The following is a 27,756-nucleotide window of genomic DNA, read 5'->3' on the forward strand; positions in this document are numbered from 1 at the left end:
CATAGGTACACATTTGTAAATCTGGACAAGTGACTGCCATTCCCTTTTGGTATCATATGTACCTTGATGACGAGATTAGGTTGGATACTTCAAGTGAAGCCTCCCACTGGAAACAAGCTGCAGTTGTATTAGATAATCCCATCCAGGTGGAAATGGGAGAAGAATTAGTACTCAGTGTCCAGCATCACAAAAGCAATGTCAGCATCACAGTAAAACAATGAAGAGTAGTTTTCTAATGAAAAACTGTTCAGGCAGAGCAGCAAGTGTGCAGTTCTGGTCTGAATTAGTAGTGGAATTGTATTCATGAAATGGGGGTATAAAGATTTAATTCCTTGTAATGGTTAAATATTTTTTAAATTGATTAATAAAGTATATTTAAAAGATTTTAAAGAGGAGCGTTATTATAAAAATATTGCTGCAGACTTTTTTCAAAAAGGCTGTTATTAATTTTTCAAGTAAGTAAGCTTTGTTTTTATTGCTTGGTTGTACTTACAATGGGTTCAATTTTCCTAAACGCTTTAGTCTACATTCTAAATCTATAAATATAAGGGATTTGAGTCCCGTCTTCATTGTCCTGTGTAAGTAAAGCAAACTTTTAATTTTTTAGGCATCTTGAGTTTTTTAAGTCCAAACTTATAATTGGGATCTATCAGAAAGTTGGCTTCAATTGAAGACAGGGTTATGGTTACTTATAAATTCCAAGCTTGCTTCTTTTAAATACTTAGTATGTTTCTGAAACTCCTTGGGTTTTGTGTTTGGAGAATGCAAACCTGAGTAAGAATTTAAGCTATAAGCTAAATCTAATTATGAGAGTAAAAGAGTTAAGGATGAAGTAAAGTTTTAAAGAGGGAGCCTTTTTCCTGGTCTACTTTGGCAAAGAAAATGAAAAAGCTGGTAAGTTCAAGAACGAGGTAAACCTAAATCAGTATTTTTTAAAGTTTTGATCCATATGTGCAGTAAGAAATATATAATAATTGGTCCAATTTTTAAAGACTTGCAACAGGAAGATTAATAAGATGTACCTTGTAAATACTGTGTGCTCTTTGTAAGTAAGCCACAAAGAAAATAAGACATACCTTCTCTCTACATTGCCTGCTCTTGTTGCTCTAGTATTATACTACCCAGCTTTACTTTCAATAGAAATGTTTATAATAGCGGACAGAATAAAGACTCCAATTTACAGTGAACCAGTATATGTATGTGAATGTGTGTGCATAAATATATAAAGCAAAGATTTTGAGAAATAATATTTATTATTGCTATTTGTAACATACTACTCTGGCACTTTCTAGATTTTATTTGCAGTATATAACCCAGTTGGTTGTGATTAGCAATTTGAGAAACTCCATCTTAAGTAAGAAGTGTCTCCCAAATAGCACCTACATGTCTTCTGACTATGGTTTAATGAATAATTAAGACTACTCAGCCTAGATTTATTTGCTGACACCTGTGACAGCATTGAGGAAAAGTAGACTCCATTGCTATCATAAGTTTTTTTTTAATGTTTTATTTATTTTAGAGAGAGACAGAGTACAAATGGGGGAGGGGCAGAGAGAGAGGGAGACAGAATCCACGAAGCAGGCTCCAGTTTCTGGGCTGTCAGCACAGAGCCCGATGTGGGGCTCAAACCCGTGAACCATGAGATTATGACCTGAGCCGAAGTCGGATGCTTTAACCGACTGAGCCACCCAGATGCCCAATAAGTTTCTTATTTATCCTCCCAATCTTCTATCCAGTTTATTCTTTTCATCTGAAAATCATGGATAACTTATTAATCTATTAGTAGTGTTGCAAATAAGATTTTTAGATAGTAGTTGTTTTAAGATTTATATTAGGTCCCATTTCTTCTAAAAGGAATAGAAGATATAGGTATCCTTCATTGTAGGTGTGTAATCTTTAACCTTTAATTTTTTTGCACTTATTTCTTTTTTGCTGTGCCTCTAATCAAGAACTTTTTGAAAAAAACATTAAGAGTTTATGTTGAAGTAATGGGAGACAAAAAATTGCAGAAAATAAATGATAAATTCTTATTTATTGAAAGACATCCAGTTGAGAAATAGAGAAATAATTGTTAGGTAGGCATATATGGCACATGATTATGATTAAGTTCCACTAATTCGTATTTCCAAATTATACTTTCTGCTAAATTCCAGAGCGTTCTATTCATGCAGCAGTGGTAGAAGCATTGATTTTTTTTTTTTTTTTTTTTTAATGTCCATCCTCTTGATAAAGCAATGTAACACCAGGAACATTTAGTAGAGTCATTTTCTACCATTTGAGTATGTGATACTCTAATGTTAAGAAATCAAGTCTAAGTCTAGGATATTTAGACTGATTATTTGTGATATACAAAACTCAGTTATATAAATCCAGTAGTTGTACCTGGCTTTCTCACCTTCTTTGTGTTGAAAACTTTCCATCATTTATGGCTTGTCCCAAGCACAAAATCCTGAGCAGTGGGATACCAAGTGATGAAATAACATGGTAGAAGGAGCACAGTTTGCTTCTGCACACTTGTTCAGGAGGCCACAGATTTATCTGAAAGTTCATTTTTATCTCCTGTAGTGTCATTATACATTTCATCAGGTATGTTAGCCATAGTAGGCGTAGTCTGGGGAGTCACAGTGTGTCCAAACCCTTGGTAATGACCCATGGGTGAAGGTGGTACAGAAGAGGCAACAGAAATTGCATCTTGTGATGATGATGATAACAAGCTTGTATGTTCATTTTGATCTTGGTCCTCAGGAAAAAACTTCTTCCTAGGATGTCCCATGACTGTCCTTCCTTTAAAGTAATAGAAAGGTTTTCAAGTTAGCCAAAAGTTATTTTTATCACTATAAACTTACCATGCTAAAAATAAGTTCCACCTCCCCACACCCAATTTTACTGGTACTGCTTTAAACAGTCTTTTCATCTCTTAAAAATAGCTACTAAATTGCCCTAGTATGAGAACTCCAATAACCTGTTTGGATGAATGAAATGGCTGGTACTTACCAACATGCCTTACTTGCTCAGAAATATCATCCCTAATATCTGAAACATCCCACATGGCAAGAAAGGAATCAAAGCATGAGCCCTCTTCTGCTTCTTGGACATAGGGTTTATATGAGAAAGTGTAGTGATGAGCAATAGCAGCAAGGAACATCTCAATACAGATGATAAAGTCCTACAACAACAACAGCAACAAAAACATCAGCCATCTTTGAGCTTAAATCTAGTTTTGTAAATAAAAGCACTATCTTTCTTTTCAAAAAGTATTTAAGTATTGACATCTGTTTTTCCCCATATTATACTCATTTTCCAAAATAACTGTCTCCGACCTCAAAAAAAAAAAGGCAAAATGGCAAAAATCTAAACCTCCTTTATACTCCCCAATCAAGTATATCTTAAAGTACAGTGCATTCTCAATCCACTGCCCAAGGACTAAAGACAAATGCACAGAGAAAGAAGGAAAAACAAATTCTAGGTTCTATTCCTGGCTCTACCACGAGTGATGATGGCTAGTTTCCCTACACTTCCCCGTTTCCTCATTTGTGAAGTGAGAATAGTAGCCCCACAGCCTGCTTGTTGTCAGGTTTCAGAGATAATATGTAAAATGGGTAAATAGTAAAATTATATTAAATTCACAGATAGCACTAACCTGGAGTCCGGTAGCCACAGCTTCTACAGTCTGCCATTCCCATGTATGCTTTTCAGAAATAACGCCAACTTTAACCAATAAAGCAATAACTACTGCTTGCCTATATGTTAGGAAAAGGTAAACGCCAAATCTATATCAAGCATAAAATGAGCAGTTGTTTTACAAATATGCCATTTAAAAAAGTTAACCCTGCACAACTTGTGGACCACCACCACCACCCTGTCTTCATAGCATATTATATTATAGCATATATCTATATTAAAAACATTTATTTGCTTTACAAATTTATTCTTCTAGTATAGTTTCATTGTATGAGTTTTCATTATGTATTTCTAAATATATGTAACCTCAGTATTTGGTTTCTATGTCTTTTTGTTTTGAAAGTGTGTACAAGCAAATGTTTCCTATACATAGACAATGCCTAACACCTTGTATATCAGGCATTTAAAATAAAATACAGGACAGATACTTCAATGTTATTTACACCTGTCTTAATTATCCAGATTATTCTTTAAAACATTAAAACCCGTCTTATTTGAAGTGCTGGAACTAGAGACAAACTCAGAAGGTGTCAGACTCCCAAGATGGAGTCACACTGAACATTTCAAGCACATCTATGGATATAACCCTAGGTGAAATTTAGACAGCTAATAATAAGATAGTAAGACGAGTTTTCATATTTCTGCATATAAGAATTTTACTTCAATATTGCTTGTAATGGTGAAAAAATCAGGAACATACTAAATGTCAATAGAAGATTAGTTAAAAAGTTAGATCCACAAAACAGAATACTTAGCAAAACCAAAAAACAAAACAAACCCAAACAACAAGAAAATTATATCCTCACTTTATAGACTAAGAACTATATACACAATATACTGAATGTATCATTGAATTCTACAAGTTTTTATAGTATGAAACCATTTCTGTGGAATTTTATATGTGACATTATGTGCACCACAATGTTAATCATTCTTTCTGGGTGGTAGGAGTTCAAGGATTATTCTTTTTCCCCTTTTCATATTTGTATGTTAGTGTATTTGTTTCTAGGTCCCCTATCACCCACTCTTTCACTAAATTGGGACCATGAACAGTTTTGTCTTCTGCTTTAAAGAATGTATTTTACTAATGAACATTATACCTCACAGTATTAAATATTCTATATTTATCTTCCAAACTGCAGACTATTCTCTTATGTGAAAGGACCATGATATATTTTAATGATTCCTCTAGTGTTGAGACATTTAGATTGTCTCAAATTATTTTCTTGTAAATGTTATGCTATCTGATTACTTCTTTATGAAAAACCAAGAAGGGCTAAAAGGATGAACTTTTTAAAAGGTAAGCAGAGACATTTTAATTCATCTTCTACATTAAGACCATTTTGAAAATCCTCCCTAATCAACAGTATTATTACCCTGTAGAAACTAAGAACATTTAAGAGAAAGCAACACTTACCAAAAGGAAACAAAAACCACCAGCTTTACACAAAGAAATTTGCCAACAGGTTGAATTGGACTCAGTTCTTCCTTCAGTACTTTATAAAATAGCAGCAGACAATACATGGCAAACTAGAAACAAGATTAACAGTTAAACTTCTTCAATAAGATTAATTAAATATGGTAACAGAAATCATACAGTTAGTTATAAACCAGAACCTGGTACACAGTCATGGTTCAGGCAATATTTTTTAGGTTTTCTATTCTGTTATTTTTAGATTAACAACAAGCTTTTATAGTTTACTGGGGATGAAAATAATGATATGAAATTTCTAATAAGAGATGCATAATGTCTTCCCTGAAAGTGGCTTTAAGTGTTCACTTACTGGAACCCATAAAGAAAACAATGAACAAGTGACTGTCATGAAAGGAAGAAAAGGCTGTCCCTCAGCCAAGATAAAAATATATTGATCTGCTTATTAATCGCTTTTATATACAAATTATCATTAATTTTATAAAAGTTAAGTTTGACTATCTTACTCTATTATATATATGTTATTTATAAAACACAGTAAATAAGTACTATTTGAATAAAATTTGCCCATGAAAAATGAAAGTAAGGAATCAACAATTTTTCTTGAGGGCAGTATGTTAATCTGGCTGAATTTACTTTTTTAAAATAAACGATCAAGACAGTATTAACTATTTTTTAAAAATCAATTGTAATAACATAGTATAGTGTACATAGCAATAAACATTTCCCTAAAAGTTTATTTTTTCCCATTACAGTCATAGAAAATGTTTCTTTGAAATATTTTAGAATATAAAAGCAGTAAAGTAAAATATAAAGTTGTCTATAGTCCCATTGTCCAACCATTCCATTCTACATATAGGTGGTTTTTAACAGGTATCACCAACTGAAAATAAAATTTGGTTGCCTGATTTTCCCTCACTTAAAGTACCTTACTTTTTCATATATTTCATAAGGATTATTATTAATACTTTTAAAAAGATTTTAAGTACTCTCTACACCCAACATGGGGCTCCAACTCACAACCCTGAGATCAAGAGTTGCAAGTTCCTCCGACTGAGCCAACTAGGTTGGCCCCTCATAAGGATTATTTTTAATTACTGCCTAGTATTTTGACCAGTGGAAGGACCATCATACATTTAACCAGTCCTTATCACTGGGCTTTGAATGGTTTCCAGTCTTTTTCTATTACAAATAGTCTGTATATACAAAGATATTCAACAAACCAAAAACACAACTATTTCTTTTTTTTAATGTTTATTTTGAGAGAGAGCACGTGCATGCATGTATGAGCAGGAGTGGGGGCAGAGAGAGAAACGGTGAGAGAGAATCCCAAGCAGGCTCCATGCTGTCACTGCAGAGCCCCATGAGGGGCTCTATCCCACAAACCATGAGATCATGACCTGAACTGAAACCAAGACAGATACTTAACTGACTGAGCCACCCAGGCACCCCCTTACAACTACTTGAGGATTACATTCCCAGTAATGGAATTACTGGTTTTAAAGAACATGAACATAAGGGAAAGCTTTAAATACACAGGCATATAATTTTTTTTAAATGTTTATTTTTGACAGAAAGCACGAGGTGGGGAGAAGCAGAGACAGAGGGAGACAGGATCCAAAGTGGGTTCCATGCTGAGAGTGGGGAGCTCAGAGTGGGGCTTGAATTCATGCACCATGAGATCATGACCTGACCTGAGCCAAAGTTGGATGCTTAACCAACCAAGCCACCCAGATGTCCCCACAGGCATATAATTTTTATTATAAACATCTAATAACACACGTGCATGTCATTCCACCTATTATTTTGTTGAAAACATTAAAGATTTTTTTTTTTTTTAAATTTTTTTTTTTTTCAACGTTTTTTATTTATTTTTGGGACAGAGAGAGACAGAGCATGAACGGGGGAGGGGCAGAGAGAGAGGGAGACACAGAATCGGAAACAGGCTCCAGGCTCTGAGCCATCAGCCCAGAGCCTGACGCGGGGCTCGAACTCACGGACCGCGAGATCGTGACCTGGCTGAAGTCGGACGCTTAACCGACTGCGCCACCCAGGCGCCCCGAAAACATTAAAGATTTAAATGAAGTGCAAGTTCTTAAGTTGAAAGGATTGGACAATTATTTTTTTAGAGCATTTCAGTTTCTAGAACATTTAAAAAAAATTTTTTTTTTAAACCTCTATTTATTTTTGAGAATGAGAGAGAGAGAGAGACAGACAGAGCATGAGCAGGGGAGGGACAGAGACAGAGAGAGGGAGACAGAGAATCTGAAGCAGGCTCCAGGCTCCAAGCTGTCAGCACAGAGCCCGAAGTGGGGCTCGAACTCACGGAAAGTGAGATCATGACCTGCGCCAAAGTCAGAGGCTCAACCGACTGAGCCACCCAGGTGCCCCTCTAGAACATTTTTTTTTTAAACTTGGCGTTCACAATTTTCCTTTAATTCCAAATACATAAGAGTATTTTATTCTCCCATTTTTATTCAAACCTTGTACTGTCATAATCCAATTAGATATATTCTCTTATTGAGTATGCCCTGGTTATGTATATTTTAAGGAGAGCATTGTGCTTTTATTTATGACATATCCACACAACTATGTAGTGACTACCACAACCAAATGAACAAACATGATCAACAGGTCAAGGTAAAAGTCACCAAATAATTAACCCAAAGATATTTATATCTTTATATATGTATAAGGACGTGTTAAAGTTTCTTCAGGTTCTTTCCTATAAATCAAATTTCAAGATTAAAAAATAACAAACTTCATTCTCAAACTTTTCCTAAGAAAATTTAGAGTCACAGATACTAATTTAATACAGTTAATATTTATTGGGATACCTGGCTGGCTTAGTCAGTAGAGCTTGTGACCCTTGATCCTAGGATCTTAAGTTTGGGCCCCATGCTGGATATAGAGTCTACTTAAAATAATTTAAAAAAAAAAATAAATAAAAAAAATATTTACTTACCAATTGTGACATGTTGTTTATTATAACCAAGTAAGTCCAAGCATTTGAAAAGCTAAAGTTTCCTTCATCATATATACCAAGCAGCTCACAGATTCTAAAATGGTAAAAATAAGATCTATGATTAAATCAAATATATATTTTAAAACATAGCATTGACAGAAATATTTAAATTTAGAAGTCAGTTTATTTAAAAGACCCTATAGATAATCACTTGATTTTGGTCATAGAAGTGGTTCAAAATTAAACATTTTTTAGTAACATTACCAAATGATTATTTCTGCATCTTAATTCCAAAATAAGATACATGCACTGAACTAGAAAGGATAATTACTAGATTAAAAAAAATTAGGTTGCCTAATTTTCAAAAGCTTGATAGTTATAGGCTTATAATCCAAGTCTATAACTACAAGTATCACTTTTCCTACAACTTGTCTTGGGAGGTAAATTTTATGAATACCCATATCTAAGTATTAGCTTATGTGATTACCCAGTTTCTAAACTGCAGACAAATAAAGCCTGCCATCATAAACAAGTTAATTAGCTTTAATTCTAAGGTAAATACTGCTAAAGAATTGCTAGGTCAAAGGTAGAATAAAGAACTGAATGCTTCTTTCACCTTTCTTCCCTTTCTTTCTCTGAATATGCACAATATTAGTTATGATTAGCAGATAAAATATGCAATCTACTCACTTTAAATTATCCGATGTTCTTAAATTTTTAGGGAATAGTTTTACCAGATAGCTTAATGATATACCATCTTACCTCATCTCCTAAGCCTTGACAGAATTCTTAAATAAGAAAATTATGATTTCATCCTTGGAATATAGTAGTCATATTCTAAGTTAACCATATAGAAAACAAAACCATATAATGAACCTAAAGTAGTATACTTTAACTTCATGTAATCGATGTTTTTGTAAAGCTGTGTGAATATTAATATTTGGGAAAAAAAGTACCTTAAAAATGTTTTCCAGAATGAACTAGAGAATGTTATTTAGAAGAATTCCATAGTGATTCTCTGCCTATAAACGGTCACCTTATTTATTTTTAAAAGTAGTGTTTTCATACACTTTGCTTTTTATAAGAGTATATATATATCATAAACAAGTAAATTAATGCTCTTGGTATGTCTACTCAATTGTTCTCAAGAGCATGAGAATAAAAAAAAAATAATGAGTTCCTTGTACTTACAGAGCAACAATGGTGGTGAATGGTCTGACAACTGTATACTGCAGTACACCCAGTTTGCACCTAAACAGCAATACTCTGCCAAAGAACAAAAAACTTAGCATTTCGACTACTCATTTAAATAGTATCAGATTTTCTCCAAAGCCTCCCATATTAAAATCCCTTTGACAAATGATGCCATATTTATATTTAATTCTTTTATTTAAAAAATTTTTTTTAAGTTTATTTATTGTGAGACAGAGACAGTGTGAATTGGGAAGGGACAGAGAGACCGAGAGAGAGAGAGGGAGAGAAAAGTAGAGAATCCCAAGCAGGCTTCGTGTTGCTAGCACAGAGCCAGACATGTGGCTCGAACTCACAAAACTGTAAGATCATGACCTGAGCCGAAACCAGGAGTTGTACGCTTAACTGACTGAGCCACCCAGGTGCCTCTATATTTAATTCTTTTAATTTAGTCATTCTAAATGGCAACTGGGGAAGAATGTGGATGATAGCAAACAAACTGTTTAAATGCTGTTTTTTAAATTATTTGACAACTACATCTTCTGAAAGATCCCCCTTTCTGTGTTCAGTTTCAAATTCCTGAATAGCGCAGCAGAGAAAACAAAAACGTGTTCCTGTATGTTTCTAGAAGAAAGACTGAGTAACGGATGAATTGTGTGCATGTATATGTGAAAGCGTATTCAGAAAGTATTATTTAGGGGCGCCTGGGAGGCTCAGTCAGTTTAAGCATCCAACTTCAGCTCAGGTCATGATTTGCAGTTCGTGAGTTCGAGCCCTGCTTAAGGTGAGCTGGAGCCCTGCTTCAGGCTCCATACTTTCAGTGTGGAGCCTGTATGGGATTCTCCCTCTCTCCCTCTCTCTCATTTGCACCCTCTCTCTCTCAAAACTAAACTAAAAAAAAAAAAAAAAAAAGTATTACTTATTTACATTTAGAATTCAGTTTTCTTTCAAGTTTGGAATTTAAATATCATTCCAGAGAGTATCACTAACTAGATTTATGAAAGGACAAAACAAAGATCTGCATAAATGTAAGATTACTCAGTGTAGGGGAAAATTTACAAGGGGAAAACAAAAACAAAACAAAAACGGCTCTACCTGACAGTGTTGTGCAAGCCTTCTTAAAAGACCAAGTTGCTCTGGAGTGCCTGGGTGACTCAGTGGTTAAGCGTCTGACTCTTGATCTTGGCTAAAGGGCTCAGGTCATGATCTTGGTTCACAAGATCAAGCCTTGCACTGGGCTTAGAGCCTGTTTGGGATTCTCAGTCTCCCTCTTTCTCTGCCTTCTCCCTGCTTGTGCTCTCTTTCTCCCTCAAAATAAACTTAAAAACAAAACAAAAACAAAAAAAAACAAGTTGCTCTGAGGGCAAATGCTTTATTTCGCACTACTATCAGGAGAACTGATTATCAATATAATGTATTATGAATCCCCTAATTTAAGAATTGCATCAAGACTGAGAAGATTCGGCATATAGGTCTTGAGGTGTTGTATCAGGACTGAATAAAGAAACTGTTGGGGTTCTATGTGCTGAGAGACTTCTCTGTGCTAAGGTGGTTCACTCCCACTTACAGCTAAGTGTGCCTCCCTGAGGGGGGCCTAGGGAGTGCACTTGGGCTTGTTTCAAGACTTCTTGAGAGAATGCCTTGGCTGTACATGCTGTTCTTCCTGTCCCATACTCTTTACAAATGGATTAGCCAATTAGATAACTTTGAAAGCTGCAGAGAATAAATGAACTGAAGATGTATTTGAAGAAACTGCCTAGAACGTAGCAAAGGCTGAGACAAAGAGACAAATGTGAGAGTTACAAAGAACTGAATAGAATCAGAAGGTCCGACATATATTCATAGTTCAGACAGAGTAAAGATAAAATCACAAGAAGTTATTGCTAGGAACTTTTCAGAACTGATGAAAGATATCAATCTGTAGGTTGAGGAACTCTGTAAATAAAGGAGGACTAAAAACAGAAACAACAACCTAGATACTTCATAGTGAATCTGCAAAACATCAAAGACAGGGTCTTAAATGGAGTTGGAGCTAGGTCATCTATAATGGAATAACAATTAGGTTGACAGGAGAGGCTTAATAGTAACAACGGAAGCCAGAATCAGGTAGAATAAAATCTTCAAAAGGCTTGGAGAAAATTCCTGTCAACACAGAATTATACATCCAGCAAAACTGTCTTTTAAGAATGAAGGCAAACCTTTTGGATAAGTACATCTGAGAAAAATTACCACTGATACATTGACACTAAAGGAATTTTTAAAGGTCATACTTCAGAAAGAAGTAATGGATCCCGAATTGCTCTGAGATACAAGGAGTGAGGACCTTCTAACACTTGTAGTTAAATCTATAAAAGACTTAAAAGTAGTCACGTTAAAATTAAAGATGATACACTGTTTTGCCACCATATAACCTGTGAAAAAGCTTTTGGTTCTCAAGGGTTTTAAAAAATATTTTATAATCACAAATAAGGAATGATGGACCTACAATATATTAGTATTTGTTAAATGTGGGTGTTATAAAACAGATTTCTGTTTATATTTGTTTGTATTCCTTTAATGTTTGGAAAACCTTAAAATTATTTACTAAAATCTTTATTAAAATGTGGATTCTTGAATTGGATCCTGGAACAGAGAAAGGGCATTAGTGGAAAAACTTGAGAAATCTGAAGAGTCTGCAGTTAATAGTATTATACCAATGTTATTTCTTGGTTTTGATGAATATACCATGATTACATAAGATGTTATGTAACATTAGGGGAAGCTGGGTAAAGGGCGTATTAGAAATCTGTCTTGTCTTTTGCAACTTTTCTATAAATTGAAAATTATTTTACAATAAAGGCTTACTCAAAAAAATGCAATCAATGAAAGAAGAGAGACAAAGAGGAAATAAACAGATGGCAAGATTTTAAATGAATATATCAATAACCACAAAAATGTAAATAGCCTATTATTAGATTAGAATTTTTTTTTTTTTTTTTTCAACGTTTATTTATCTTTGGGACAGAGAGAGACAGAGCATGAACGGGGGAGGGACAGAGAGAGAGGGAGACACAGAATCGGAAACAGGCTCCAGGCTCTGAGCCATCAGCCCAGAGCCTGACGCGGGGCTCGAACTCACGGACCATGAGATCGTGACCTGGCTGAAGTCGGACGCTTAACCGACTGCGCCACCCAGGCGCCCCTAGAATTTAAAAAAATACTGGGGCGCCTGGGTGGCTCAGCTGGTTAAACGTCCGACTTCGGCTCAGGTCATGATCTCATGGTCTGTGAGTTCGAGCTCCAGGTCGGGCTCTGTGCTGACAGCTCAGAGCCCAGAGCCTGCTTCGGATTCTGTCTCCCCCTCTCTCTCTGCCCCTCCCCCACTCATGCTCTGTTTCTCTGTCAAAAATAAATAAACATTAAAAAAAAAAAGAATTAAAAAATACTAAACTCAAAAAAAATGATACATCTAAAACATAAGGAGATGGAAAGGATGAAAGTAAAAGACAGCAAAAGATAAGCCAGGCAAATACTAAACAAAGGAAAGATGGGATACCTGGTAATATCAGATAAAACAGCTTTAAGATAATAAAAGATTAGTTGGAGTAGAAAAAGCATCGAAATATATAAACCAGTTGACCAAAGTACAGGAAGAAAGTGACAAATAATTAGTGGCAGAATTTAAACAATCTCTTTCAGTAAATGACAGACAAGTAGTCAAAATCAACAGAAATATATAGAAAAGTTGAAGAACAGATTGACCCAATGCACATGAATATACAGCAAAGCCACTCATTAATATAGAATACACATTCTCGTCAAGCACACAGGGAACCTTTATAAAAACTGATCATGTACTACTAAAGGGCATGAAACAAATCTTAACCAATTCCAAAGACTGTCTCAGAGAGTCTATTCTCTGACTGCAATGCAAATAAATAAAATGAAATCCAAAACCCTCCCCAAAAAGTCCTGTTTGGAAATCTAAAAATACTCCAGAATAATTACAGTAAAGAAGAAATCCCAATAGGAATTTAAAAACATTAAATGGGATGACAATAAAAATATAAAGTTTGGGATTTGTGTGGTGATGGATATTAACTAGATATATTGTAGTGATCATTTTGTAATATATAGAAATACCGAATAATTAGGTTGTACACTTGAAACTAACATAATGTATGTCAATTATATGCCAATTAAAAAAAATAAAAAAAAAAACAAAACCTGGGATTCAGTGAATGTAAAACTTGGAGGGAAATGTACAATTTCAAAGCAGTAGTAAAAAAAGAAGAAAGGCTGTGTAAATCAGTGAGCTAAGACTCTAACATATTAGGAAAAGATAGTAAACCAAAACAAATGGGAAGTAGGAAGTAAAAACAGAGCAGAAATTAATCAAAGAGAAAACCAGTATATTACAGAGCCAAAAGTCACTTCTTGAAAAGATTAGTAGATATAGGCAAACTTTTGGCAAGATTGTTCAAAGAAAAAATAAAGATATTAAATTTAACATCAGAAATGGAAAAGGAATCGTAACAACAGATCCAGAAGAGATTGAGAAGATATAAACTAATGCATGCCTGTACATTTAAAAACTGTTTATTCTGCCTAATTCCTAAAATTATATTAAAAAATGATTTCAGAAACAACAGGAAGCCTAAATAGTTCTGTAACTATCCTCCCACAAAGTCCAGGTCCAATCTTTCAAACTATAGTATATAATCTCTTCCTGTGATACACAAGTAAAAGGCAATACCTATTCAGGCAGTATAACTTGGATATGAAAACCAGACAGGAACAGTGTAAAAAAGAAACTTATAGTCTAAACTTACTCATGAATATAGATGTAAAAATTCTAAACAAAGTATTAGCAAATCAAATCTCATGATGTAGAAAAACAGATAATACATCTTAATCACTTCTCAGAATGCAAGGAAGTTTTAACATTAGAAAAGTTGTCAATCTAATTCACTAAATTAACAGGTTAAGGCAAAAACCAACCATCTCAATAGATACAGCATAAGCATTTGATGAAATTTAATCATTTATTCATGATTAAAAATTCAACAAGCTATGGGTAAAAGCTTATTTTATCTGATAAAGGATGCCTATAAAACACCTTTAAAAACATAAAATTCAATTATATTTTATAAGAATTCCCTTCAAGATCAGGAATAATGCAAGAGTATCTTGAGATACCAGCACGGTAAGAAGAGTAATTTATAGTATAAAGACTGAAAATCAAAGAAATCCTTTAATTGAAGAGGACATCTTCACAGGGAACTTAAAAAGTCTACAGACTAAGAAAATGTAACAAGATTTTTGGATATAAGGCTAATATGCAAACCCAATGTGCTTTTATACACACTAGAAGCAGTTAAAATGATTTTTAAGATAGATTCCACTTATAATAGCAATAAAATACATTTATGAAGTCAACAAAGATGTACAAGACTTCTATGAGAAAAACGTACTTTTGGAAGACAAATGAAGAGCTAAATATGCAGAAACCTAGACCATATTCATAGGTAATACTAAAAAAATCATAAAGATGTCAATAAAGATTAATTACAATAAAAAAACCCAAGAGGTTTTTCAAGCAACTTGACAAACTTGTTTCTATATTTTATATGTAAGAGCAAAGAATCAAAAATAGCAAGATAATAGGGTCAGCGCACTTGTCCCTCATTTTAAGGCTTATTAATAACCTGTAGTGCTTAATGTATGGAATTGGTCCAGGGATAGAAAAGTTAACCAATAAAACAGGAAAAAACAAAAACAAAAACAAACCCAAAAAACCAAAATCAAAAAGTCACAAACAGACCCATACACGTGGAAACTTCACACATGACAGAGATGGCCAGAGAGGTGAGTGAGGTAGAAGGGAGAGAATGATGCTAGGGAAATTAGTCAATGGAATAAAATGAAACTGCATTCCTACCTCACACAACATACACACAAAACATTAAGTGTTTCTATGTCTTAACAGGAAAATTTTGAAATGTTTAGAAGAAAAGCACAGGACAATGTTTTTATAATGCTGTAATTGGAGACAATTTTTTGAATGAGACACAAAAAGTATTGACTATAAGATAAATTCAACTATATTAAGATCCAAAACTTCCATTTATCAGAAGATTTAATAAAGGTGACAAATATGCCAAAAACTGGAAAAGATATTTTCAATACACACTAAACAAAGAATTAATATCTAAATATATAAAGATCCCCATGAAGCCACAAGACAGACAACCCATTAAAAAAATGAGAAACAGAAAACAAGCATTCCTCAGAAAAGGAAAACATAAATGGTTAATAAATACATGAAAAGTTGCTCAACTTCATTACTAATCAGGGAAATCCAAATTAAGACCACAGCAATATACCACTTTACACCCTCTTGATATGCAAACATAAAGAAGTCTAGGTAATTCCAAATGTAGGTGAGGATGTGGTTCAATTAGAAGTGTGTTTTTAAAAGTTTTTTTTAAATGTTTATTTCTGAGAGAGAGAGAGAGAGAGAGAGCATGTGAGTGGGGAAAGGCAGAGAGAGGGAGACAGAGAACCCAAAGCGGGCTCTGTGCTGGCAGCAGAGAGCCTGACGCAGGGCTCTAACTCACAAACCCCAAGATCATGACCTGAGCCGAAGTCAGACCCTTAACTACTGAGCCACCCAGAGCCCCTAGAAGTGTTTTATACTGTCAGTGGGAGACTAATATGGTACTGCCACTTCAGAAACCAATTTACCATTGGGGCACCTGGGTGGCTCAGTCGGTTAAGCATTGGACTCTTGATTTTGGCTCAGGCATGATGTTGCAGTTCATGAGTTTGAGCCCCAAGTCAGGCTCTGAGCACACAGTGTGAGCCTGCTTAGGATTCTCTTTCTGTCTCTCTCCCGCAGTCTCTCTCAAAATAAATACTTTAAAAAAAAAAAAAAAAAAAAAAAAGGAAATTTACTGCTAACAATGCTGAACAAAATCTAAAGACCTAGCACTCCACTACAAGGTATATACCTTACAGCAATCTTAAACAAGAGGAAGAGAATATGTAATACGGATTAGTACCATTTCATGAAAACATTTGTTTCATAAGTGTACTAAATCATTAGATGTGGGAGATGCAGGAGAAGCATCAAAGGAAAAGACTTCAAAAGGGAAGGGCTGGAGAAGGTGCAAGGCCTTAGGATACGTTCACACAGCTGAACACTAGAGCCGTTAACATGGTCCAGGGCCAGATCCTCCTTCACACCTGACCCTTCCTAGTGCTATAGAAACCAATTAACTCGAAATTCAACCTTGAAAAACTAAACCATTAGATTGATTAACACACTTGCTTAGCTGACTTTATGTACGTAGTCTTTTAGCAATTATCCTAATAAAAAGAAGCTTCATTTTGGAGTCAGGACCTTCACTTAACTGCATTTTGTTTGCGGACTCATCTTTTGCGACTCTGGCCATACTCCCTGCAACAATTAGGTAATCTATTTTCCCTCCTCTCATGAATATACACAAAATTTAATGTTCATTAAAAGAAAACGCATTGTGCTGTTTATGTTACAGCAAACAGAGTATAAAAAGCAGACTTAGTTTTTATCAATTAACAACTGCAAACTTGCCATTGTATTTACATTTTATAACAAATGCATTATATTGAATTATCCTAAACAGCAATAGCCTGATTAATGATCAGATTTGTAACACTAGTTATCTACTACAGGGAGACTGGTAACCTACAATGTGGTTATACACAGCAGACATTTTACTATTACTAAAACCATACCTCCAAACTGTATGACTTGGTAAATACTGAATATCCTCTGAAAGAAAAGAATACCTGAACTATGGATGCATTGCTGACATTATTCAGGAAGCAGATGTCAGAATTCAAGGGTATCAGAAAAAAAATAAAACCAACATGAAGAGATTTAACAAGAATAAATGTTAACTGTGTGATTAGGAACATATCAATTACACAAACACAGCACAGGGGAATTTTGGCCAGTAGCATGGTCTGAAAAAGGTTTGGGGTTTTAGTTGACAACTAGCTAATTGTGATGATACAGCTAGAGCCTCATTTTAGGTTCTGCAGTATTAGGAGGAGGGTCCTGATCAAAGCTGAACTATCATCATCATATTTACTGGACCACTGCAATCTCTTCCATCCTTGCCCACTTGCTCTACCAAGAGCAGTAATCTTTGAAAATGAAATTGGCCTACCAGGGCCTCTATTTAACATCCTATAATGGCTTCTCATTTGACAACGACTCTCTCCTTGAATGAACTTTAACAGGACTCCTGAGCTCTCTTTTCAACTAGGTATCATTCTCAGGCCTTGGACTTGATCTAAGTCAGTCTCAGCAAAAAATACTGCTAAGTCATCCTACCCTTGATATCTGATTACCTTTGATATTTAATCAAGCTCCTCATCTCCCATTCTTGATGTGTAAGTGCTTGGCCTGCCCTTAGTAAGAATTCGATTATGTCTATTGAGAGAGAACCCCTACTCTTGATGTCTCCTCTTAGTAATTTTCCATCCAGTGACCACCTCAATCTGCTCATTAGCTATAAATCTCTGTGTTGTATTTGTTGCTAAGCACAGTATCTCTCCCCTGATCCCCAAATTATAATACTTCTCCCTTACTATCCTCTTTCATACACTATTGTTCTTTTCCCTTCAAAGCATTTCTTGATATAAGTAACTCTTATTATTTGTGCCTTCATTTAATTCCAAACCTCTGAGCCAAAATGTTGGTTCCACGAGTTCTACATCTGTTATGTGCATTAAGATATATCCATATACTGGCACACACTAGGTGCTCAATACATATCGAGTGTGTTAATGAACACATTAGGAGCTTATTACTTAAAATAGCTAGGTAGCTCCCTGTCATTTCAAATGTGAGACCTATTATTCCCAATGTTGTACAAATGGTTCTGTATCTCATGGGAGGCAATGTACCCCTAGGTTGTATATCTACATTGATTACTATAACTCCAAATCTTTCCAGTTACCTTGACTTTCAATTTTCACCTTATTCTCCATTATCAGTGATCAACTCCTACCAGTCCTTCAGTTCCAGTCTCTTTCCTTTCTATTCCAATTTCATTCCTCCTTTTCAGCTTATCTCACAAATGGACCACTGTAATAACCTTCTAATTTATTTCCCCATCTCTGGAATCTTCCTCCCTCTAATATATCCTGAATAGTATTGCAAAATTTATCTTTCTAAAATGGTATTGTCAAATGTTTCCTTGTTGAAAAATATCAAATGGCTCATTCACGTAAAAAATGCAATCTTAGCTTCAACTGAATTTTTCAGGCTTTATTTTCCTTTACTGTCCTCTATGGATATATAATAAGGCCAATTAACTAGTACTAGTACTGGTATTTAGTACTAGAATAAATACTATTACTATTACTAGTACTAGTATTTAGTACTAGTACTAGAATAAATACTATTTGTTGCTCCTATCTCATATCATATACTGTTTCCCCACCTAGACTACCTTCTCCTTGGGTCTTACACCTGATTTTGCCATTAACTATCTATGTAATCTCAAGTAAGTTAATCTCTGTAGATCCTGGGTTCCAATTGTAAAAGGATGTTGATTAAATGATTTCTAAGGTTTTTTTCCCCTGCAATGTTTTAAGTTTGCTATTTAGGATGAATAATGTATGAGAGTAATTTGTATGTGTGGATTATAAATATGTGTTTTATTATTCTTTAAACTTGATTATGAACTACTTGAGGGTAGGAACTCTTCTTAACTTTTTGTCCTGCTCATAGTACTTAACACACTTTACAGAGAACTGACTGATGCTTAAAAATTCTGTTTAAATACATAAAAAGACTAAAACCAAACATACTTACTCTCCCATAGTCCATGGTGGACAACAACACAAAGGAGGGAAATGTTTCTGCTGATCTTTGGCTTCAAGAATTAATACCAGATTTGGATACCGGTTAGTTAGATAATTGGTAAGGAATCCCATAAAGTTGTAAATGACATAAGCTTCATAACATTCTCTGCAGGTATCCACATATATTGCAATGCTGGGATATTTCAAAGCTATCCACTATGAAAAAGCAGAGAGGTTAAAAATAGTTGGAGCTAAGATAAAATGAATTGCCATTCCAATTCATAGTATTCACAATGCTAATTTTTAAACTTGAGATGTCTTGTCACATATTTCCATCTAACTTTCTAAAATTATGAGGGCTACCAATCTGTGAAATGAATTTTTAAAAGCAATAAACATATTGGATACTGGTAAATAAAAACATTCATGTAAATAGTGAATATGAAGAAAGAAGCTAAATTATTTTGTCATCGGGTTCTTTAATATAACATGCAATTTTTCTTGAGATGATCACCGAAAATACAATTAAAGACATTTCCTTTATATTTAATTAAATTAAAGCAGTCATCTGTGACAACTGCATGTTGTTCCCCAGAATCCACTGGGGAAGGGTTTTTTTTTTGTCCCCCCCCCAAATAAAAAATTTAGTAAATAAAAAGGATGTAATGTAATTTTAAGTATTACATTCTTTAAAGGACTAAGAACACATAATCGGAAATTTTAAAAGATACAGCAAAGAAAACAGCTATAGATTTTTTTTTTTTTAAAAACACCCGTCTTTTCTGTCATACTTCATCTTTTTTATTAACATTAAAAACAAGTGAATCTTTTCACTTTTCTTATTAATCTAACCCCTACTGTCAAATAATAAACTTTCATTACCTTAAGCGTTCTGTAAATATTGTTGTATCATCAAACAAGTTCTTAACTAATGAGATAAAATGAAACATACTTACACTATCTAAACTGTATATGGGTACCATCCAAAGAATCCTATTTGGAAAGCAAAGCATAAATTAAAAACCGTTTACATCATATTTATGAAACAAGTGAACACAACAGTAAAAGAATCACAATATGTTAAGGTTTACCTTATTATTGGTTTCTGTAATTCAGGTTGTGTATAATGCACTAAATGTTGTAATATCACCCAGAGTGATATAGGTATAGTCAACAGCAAAAAAATTCCAGCAATAAACCAAGCCTTTGTGTGTATTCCAACCTAAAATAAAAGAACATATTTAAAATAAATCCTCTGATATTAAAATGAAAGACCTAGGGGCGCCTGGGTGGCGCAGTCGGTTAAGCGTCCGACTTCAGCCAGGTCACCATCTCGCGGTCCGTGAGTTCGAGCCCCGCGTCAGGCTCTGGGCTGATGGCTCGGAGCCTGGAGCCTGTTTCCGATTCTGTGTCTCCCTCTCTCTCTGCCCCTCCCCCGTTCATGCTCTGTCTCTCTCTGTCCCAAAAATAAAAATAAAAAACGTTGAAAACATTTAAAAAAAAAAATAAATAAAAAAAAAAAATAAAATGAAAGACCTAAATAAAATATTTTTTATTTCTAAAATTTAGATTTATGTAATTACTAATGAGGCCCAACATTTTCCAAATAACTAGTTGCTTGTTTTCTTCTTCTTCAAAAAACAGCCTAGGGGCGCCTGGGTGCTCAGCCGGATAAGCACCAGACTCTTGATTTTGGCTCAGGTCATGACATCACAGTTCATGCGTTCAAGCCCCACACCGAGCTCCGTGCTGACAGTGTGGATCCTGCTTGAGATCCTCTCTCTCTCAAAAATGAATAAACCTAAAAAACAAAAAAATCCCAAAAAACCAAAAAAAACACCCCAGTCTATCTGTGCTTTTATGGAGGGAGGAGGATGATTTTTCCTTATGGCGTTGAGCATTTTTCCTTGTGAGGCCTTTTGTAACAACGCTGTATACATTAAGAATATTAACATCAGATCATTTTCCCTTAGCTTGTTATTTGTCTTTTATATTTGATTATTGTGCTTGGGGATGTACAGAAGTTTTAAAATTTTTCCACAAGTTCTAAAAATCTTTTTATGGTCTATTCCTTTGCTTTTATGTTTGGAAAGTAAAAATTCTACCTGCATTTTCTGTGAATTTTACTGCTACACAACATGTTACTGAGTATTGCCTAATACTTTGCTAAGTTTTTTTTTGTTTTTTTTTTTTTGTACACATTATGTCTTTAACCCTCCCATTTGGTAAGTATTGTCACAACCACTGTCCAAGCAAACAGTGTTAATACATGCTACCCCTCTTACATATAACAATATCAACTCAGGATACTACATTTTAAAAAGCTCTAATTTCTTTTTTTAGGTATCTGATCAATATTTTATCCTATAAAAACTCAATTTCTAAAAATACACTTTCAACTATCTCATCTTAAGGTAGAGTTGAAGTAATTCACTCACTTTCTGCCAAAAAAAAAAAAAAAAAAAAAAAAAAAATTGAACCTCTGTTCTGTCCGTGGGGCCCTAGAGAATGAATTTTATATTAACTTGTGAATTCACTCATCAAGGCAGGGGTACATTAATGCTAATGTTTTAAAGGAAAAAAGGTGGGCATTTAATTTTGGTACTTTTGGGATTTGAACAGCTAATTAAAATAGAACTGAAGTCTACAACTTCTAGTTTTACTGTTTTGAACAAGATTTTTTTTCAACAGGGGTCAAAGATTAAAGAAGTAGAAAACAAAAAGTATAGAGAACAAATGTCAAAAACCCATATATAATTTTTGACTTCCCCCAAACTTAACCACTAATAGCCTAATGTTGACCTTACTGGTAACATAAATAGTCCATTAACACATATTTTGTATGTTACATGTACTATATGCTGTATTCTTATAACAAAGTAAGCTAGAGAAAATGCTATTAAAAATCTTAAGAAAAAATACATTTACACTGTATTTATCGGCAAATCTGTGTATATGTGGACCTGCAGTTCATACCCATGCTGTTCAAGGGTCAACTATACAAAAAGTCTTAAACACTGGATATTAAAATAGTAAGGGAAAAGTGAGTACGTGCAGAAGAAGATTCTAAAAGGAATGTCTTTATAATCATTTTCCAGGGATTTTTGCTTGGTTCAGTTTCATTTATTTTTTTAAATGTTTATTTACTTATTTTGAGTGTGCACAAGCAGGCATGAGTGGGGGAAGGACACAGAGAGGGGCAGAGAGAGAATCCCAAGCAGGCTCCACACTGTCAGTGCAGAGCTGAACCCAGGACTAGATCCCACGAACCATGGGATCATGACCTGAGCTGAAATCAAGAGCTGGATGCTCAAACGACTTAGCCACCCAGGCACCCCTGTCCAATTTCATTTAAAATTGAGTATAGATGGTCCCAGACTTACACAGTTCAACTTTCACTTTTTTGACTTTACATTGGTACAAAAGTCATATGCGCTAAGTGAAGACTATACTTTGAATTTTGATTTTTTCCTGAGTTTTTCGCTGTGTGATATGATACTATTCTGATGCTAGGCAGGGGCAGGGAGCTATAGCTCCAGGTCAACCACACAATCATGAGGGTAAACAACTGATATAGCTTCAACTTGTGATGGGGTTACATTCTGATAAACCTATCATAGTTGAAAATACCCTAAGTCCGAAACTGCATTTAATGCACTTAACCTGCCAAACATCATAGCTTAGTCTAGCCTACCTGAAACATACTCAGAATATTTATAGTGGTCTACAGTTGGGAAAAATCATCTAACATACAGCTTACTTATAATAAAGTGTTGGATATCTCATAGCTCATGTAATTTAATGAATGCTATACTGAAAGTGAAAAACAGAATGGCTGTATGGGTACAGAATGGCTTTAAATGTATCAGATGTTTACCCTCATGGTTGCATGGTTGACTGAAAACTATGGCGTGCTGCCCCTGCCCAGCGTCATGAGAACATTATACTACACAGCACTAACCCAGGAAAAGATCACAATTCAAAATCTGAAGTACAGTCTCTACTGAATGTACACTGCTTTCACACCATTGTAAAGTCAAAAGTTAAAACATCATAGTTGAGGGGTGCCTGGGTGGCTCAGTCAGTTGAGCGTCCGACTTCGGCTCGGGTCATGATCTCACCGTCTGTGAGTTCGAGCCCTGTGTAGGGCTCTGTGCTGATGGCTCAGAGCCTGGATCCTGTTTCGGATTCTGTGTCTCCCTCTCTCTCTGCCCCTCGCCTGCTCATGCTCGGTCTCTCTCGGTCTCAGAAATAAATAAAACATTAAAAAAAAATTTTTTTTTTTAAATATCATAGTTGAGACCCTTCTGCACCCATACAGCTATTGTTTTTCACTTTTACTACAGTATCCAATTACCTGAGATATTCAACACTTTACTATAAAATATGCTGTTAGAGGATTTTGCCTCTATAAGCTAATGTAACTGTTATGAGCAAGTTTAATGTAGGCTAGACTATGTCCCTATGATGCTTGGCAGGTTAAGTGCATTAAATGCATTTTTACTTATGATATTTTTAACATGATGGGTTTATCAGGATGTGATCCCACTGTAAACCAAGGAAGATCTGTATCCATTTTAATGATGACCTAAAATAGTAATAATAATAATAGCATATTCTAGATCTTCTCAATTATAAGGTGATAATTAAGAATAGTATTGCCAAGTAATTTTAATGCCCACATTTGTTTTTATAATCGCCTTAGTGCCAACTTGGTGGTAGACCTAAGAGAAAAATGATGTGCTTGTGACTAATAAAGGCCAAGAATCCTCAGTGTGCTGTAAAAAAGAAAGTTCTTTTCAAATGATCATAAAACAAGTGACTAGAGAACTGAGTCATTTCAGTATAGAGATACCAAATTAAAAAATACCTTGCATCATAGAGTTAGTACCATTTTTACATTGCAAGGGGTAGTTTCTTAAAACCATCATCTGTCCACATTAATGCCATTAATTTGAATCATTGGTTTTATAGCTGTTTTAATTTCTGAGGTACCTAAAAAGCTATATGCATAAGAAATTAAAGCTATTTTGGGTATCCACATATTTAAGTAATAAAATAAGTAAACACTAGGTATTTGTAGAAATCATTATGTTTATTTTAATTGACATTTATTTCTAAATAAATTACTCACACTTGAGACACATTGATATGAGGCTATCGTTTAACATTATTAAACTTATCGGCCATAAGCAGGGTTGTTTTGGTTCACAAGACAAGGAGGAGATAAGTAGCACAATTTTTCCCCCCCTAAGGTAACTTGGAAGTAGAAAAAACCATTGAAGACAAGCATCCAGGAGTGAGTTAACTGAACCTGAACCAATTGAAAACATTTGGTTCAGAGTGCAATAAGAGTGTGCTCTGTGGGCCCAATCTTCCTGAGGGGAAGAGGGGGGAAATTACAGAAAGAGTAGCTACTCGGGGCATAAGTGCACATAAGGCAGGGTAAAATGACTGCAGAGTGAGTATTATGTGTGCATTTCACTTACTTACCTTCCATTATACATGCTCAGCCAAGTAAGAGATAGAAATAATTTAAGGAGGGCATATGGTCATCTTGCCCTTCCAATAAATGAGTACATGCCCCACCATGGGCATGGGATGGGCTCTTACAAACTTCTTGTTTTCTACAATCTCAGTTCCCACTGACTTCTCAGTGTGAGCATTGTGATTCTAGTGTTTAAAAGACAAATGTTTTTCATATAAACCTGTCCCTAAACATGTAAACAGTTTACACATCTCATTTTTACAGTTTTGTTTCTTCACTGCCAAGGATACTTAAAAGTCAGTTTTCCATCTCTATTTCTGCTATTCTGATTTGGGCCATAGTCATTGTAACTCAGGCACCATGACCTCGTAAGTACCATAAACAGTTTTCTAACTTTCCTTCACTTCCACTTTTCTATAGCTGGTAGTAGTCTTTTCAAGATGCCTGCTGGTTCATTTATTAGATCTTTTTTTAGTTTTTTCCATAGCCTTTTTTTTTTTTTTTTGGTTGTATTGATCTCTACCACTAAGTTCCATGAAGGTGAGTGCTAGATTTCTCTCTCTCACCATATAGAACACGAGCCTGATTTATCACTGGGATGAAGGAAAGCTTGCAATTTTTAAACAGGGTAGCAAGGTGACATTCAAGTAAAAGACCTGAAGGACATAAAGGAATGAGAAGACCATCTAGGGGAAGAGAATGCCATAAAGGGGGAGCATTTAATGTAAAGGTCCTAAGGCGATAACATACTCCCACATGTTAGAGCAAAGTCCCCGTGGTAGAAGCAAGGAATTGAGAAGAGAAAGTCAGAGGGGGATTGGGTGGGGTAGTGTCAGATTATGTTGGGCCGTAATGGCCAGAGTGAGGGATATTAGCTTTTAATCTGGACTCGGAGTGACTGGAAAACTTTGAGAAGAATATGACTTGTTTTAATTCGATACTTTGGCTGGTGAATTGAGAATAGTTCAGGCAAGACATGAAGAGAATTTGGTTCAGGGTGTTTGCAGTAGAGATTGCAGATTAATTTTTTCCTTAAAAGTTGGACTTAAAAACTATAGTTAATCAACAACTAAGAGAAGTCTTAAACTAGGTTGATACTACACATATTATTAGCCTTAAAAGTAGTTCCTATACCACACTCCAAAAAAATACTTCAAAGAAATACCTATTTGTAATAAAATGTCTGTACTTGAATTCTGGTTGATAAATCATGAGAATAACCTAAATATCTAACAAAGGGGAAATATTTAACGTAGTGGAATATTATATGAACATTAAAAATAACTACATGGGCTATGCCAAAATGGGAAAGTCAACAAAATATAATTTAGTGAACATACAGGAAACAAATGCATATTAAAATGCATTTTTGTTTAATTATGTAAAAACATTTCCATAACAAAAAGCCTAAACTAGCTGTTGTCTCACCATTGCTCTTATAAAATAGGTGGTTGCTAAATAAAAGTACTTGCTGGTTTTTATTAACTTAGAATTTAAAATTCATTATACAATTTTTATAAAGTACCTATCTTAGTTGAGTATTTACCTTGGGGTCTTCCAGTTTGTAGTACTTTACTGATGTCATAATAAGAATATGACATCAAAAAATATACAAGGGACTTTTGCAAAATCTTTATTGGTTAAGAGCTAATTTCTAAGTAAAAACAAACAACAAAGTTAAACCAACTAGAACCCTTTAATTCAGGAAGCTAGTTAAATGCTAATAAAATTCAATACATGGTTTTCAAGGTAGTCCAGTATCTGAACAGATCAGATTTCAGTAATAAAATTATCTTACTTTCAGGGAATTGATGGAATACTTGCAAAAGAGTGCTCTTCTAAGCAGCAATCTTAATATATTCTATTTTCTCGACTTGGCCCTCGTTCCACCTGCAGCACGCTTTGAAAACCAGTGAACAAGAAACCAGACAGGTTTATGAACTAAGACTGGGCTCATTTACATGCCCTGATTTTCAGGATATCAAGTTTGGGGCATCTAGGGTAAAAATGGGCAACCTTAGACGGGCAGGACGGTAGAAGAAAGGGTAGAGGCCAATGGTGAAACACCCTCTTACCTCCAGCTTCTGTAATTCCCACACGCATAGGGGAACCGCAACCACTATGGACACCAGGTAGATGACAACCGCTAAAGGTCGAATCCACTGTCTCCAATTCCTCCAGGTACAAGTGCAAGGCATGTTTCCGCATAAATCAGCTCCCAATGGCAAGGAAAAAGAGCTCGATAGAGATTGTAATGGGGAGCCCTGTTCTTTGGTTGTTTTGTCAACTCGCATGCTACAGAGAAACAGCTGTTGGGCGACTTTACCAGCAGCTCGAGCCGCCTCCTCGGCCCGCGTTGTGCTTTCTGCTGCTACTGCTGCCGCAACTGCGGCCGCTCAGGGTGCTACCAGGGAGCAGTGCGGGCAGCATCCTTTCTTCCCCACACCGCATCTACCCAGTTTTCGGTGGTGGAATACCCGGGCGGAGCCGCTGCCCTCACCTGGGTATCGCCCAGAGCACCGCCTGCACCATGGCCTCGAGGTGAGCGGCGCCGACCAGGACCGGCCCCTAAAGACCCTGCATACAGTTCGGTTCTGCCCCGCCGCTGCCTGCCCACTTGCTCTTTTCTTGGGCGGTCAAGCTTTCTCCCTCCCGCGTCTGCAGGCGTCTCTTCGCCCGATTTCGCTGGCAGATTGGAGGTGAGGACTCAAACCTGCCGGCCCCAGGATTTCCTCACTCACTCCCACGGGACATCCCCACAACGGAACCCAAAGCCAACCCAGGGCTTCCGTTTCCGCCCCCGCCGTCTGAGGTTGCTGATTCGTCGACAGCTCCAAACTGGGCCCGCCCCATCCGCCTCACTGTACACTCTCTGATTGGTCATTTGCGGGGGGAGGGGCTGTAGAGAGGCGTAGCAAGGGTGGGAGGTTGGTAGGAGAGGAGATGGTTAGGAATTGTTGGAATTGGTACCGGTTGCCCCAAAGGCCCGTGAACAGGATTCTGGAAGCTGTAAGAACTGATGGAGAACACTTGAGGGACACCTACTATGTTCTTCTGCTGACTGTATTCCAGCATTAAGAAAGCCTGGGTAAGACCTTATAACTGAGCCATTTATTTGCATAGAAATCTCCTGTTCTCTCTGTGAGTGGATAGGGGAGC

At 35.6% G+C, this 27,756-nt stretch overlaps 2 protein-coding genes and 1 long non-coding RNA gene across 12 annotated transcripts in view; 2 read left to right on the top strand and 1 right to left on the bottom strand.

The window, feature by feature from the left end:
- The window catches only part of PRMT9 (protein arginine methyltransferase 9), a 38,162-nt gene extending 37,076 nt beyond the window's left edge, over positions 1-1,086 (top strand). For all 5 annotated transcript variants that reach the window (XM_042935348.1, XM_042935349.1, XM_042935351.1 and 2 more), the window contains one exon: positions 6-1,086. In XM_042935348.1, coding sequence (XP_042791282.1) covers positions 6-221 — 216 coding nt within the window. In that variant the 3' untranslated portion in view covers positions 222-1,086. The remainder of the gene's footprint in view (positions 1-5) is intronic.
- The window catches only part of TMEM184C (transmembrane protein 184C), a 33,342-nt gene extending 5,954 nt beyond the window's left edge, over positions 1-27,388 (bottom strand). For 3 of the 4 annotated variants that reach the window (XR_006201685.1, XR_006201686.1, XR_006201687.1), the window contains exons 1-10: positions 26,673-27,388; positions 20,201-20,331; positions 20,066-20,102; positions 19,120-19,325; positions 9,270-9,344; positions 8,079-8,172; positions 5,099-5,211; positions 3,641-3,740; positions 2,995-3,166; positions 2,396-2,784 (exon numbers count right to left, since the gene is read on the bottom strand). Coding sequence is in view for 1 of the 4 variants with exons in the window: in XM_042935353.1 (XP_042791287.1) it covers positions 2,519-2,784; positions 2,995-3,166; positions 3,641-3,740; positions 5,099-5,211; positions 8,079-8,172; positions 9,270-9,344; positions 19,120-19,325; positions 20,066-20,102; positions 20,201-20,331; positions 26,673-26,891 (1,413 nt within the window). In the remaining 3 variants the exon portion in view is untranslated. Of the gene's footprint in view, positions 1-2,003; positions 2,785-2,994; positions 3,167-3,640; positions 3,741-5,098; positions 5,212-8,078; positions 8,173-9,269; positions 9,345-19,119; positions 19,326-20,065; positions 20,103-20,200; positions 20,332-26,672 lie in introns of those variants that run through there. The other variant, XM_042935353.1, reaches the window with a different exon arrangement.
- An 84-nt stretch (positions 27,389-27,472) lies between these two features.
- Positions 27,473-27,756, top strand: part of LOC122217809 — a 44,933-nt gene continuing 44,649 nt past the window's right edge. For all 3 annotated transcript variants that reach the window (XR_006201689.1, XR_006201688.1, XR_006201690.1), the window contains exon 1: positions 27,473-27,685. This is a non-coding gene — a long non-coding RNA (uncharacterized LOC122217809). The remainder of the gene's footprint in view (positions 27,686-27,756) is intronic.

This window comes from Panthera leo, chromosome B1 (assembly GCF_018350215.1).
Source record: "Panthera leo isolate Ple1 chromosome B1, P.leo_Ple1_pat1.1, whole genome shotgun sequence".
Taxonomy (NCBI): Eukaryota; Metazoa; Chordata; class Mammalia; order Carnivora; family Felidae; genus Panthera; species Panthera leo.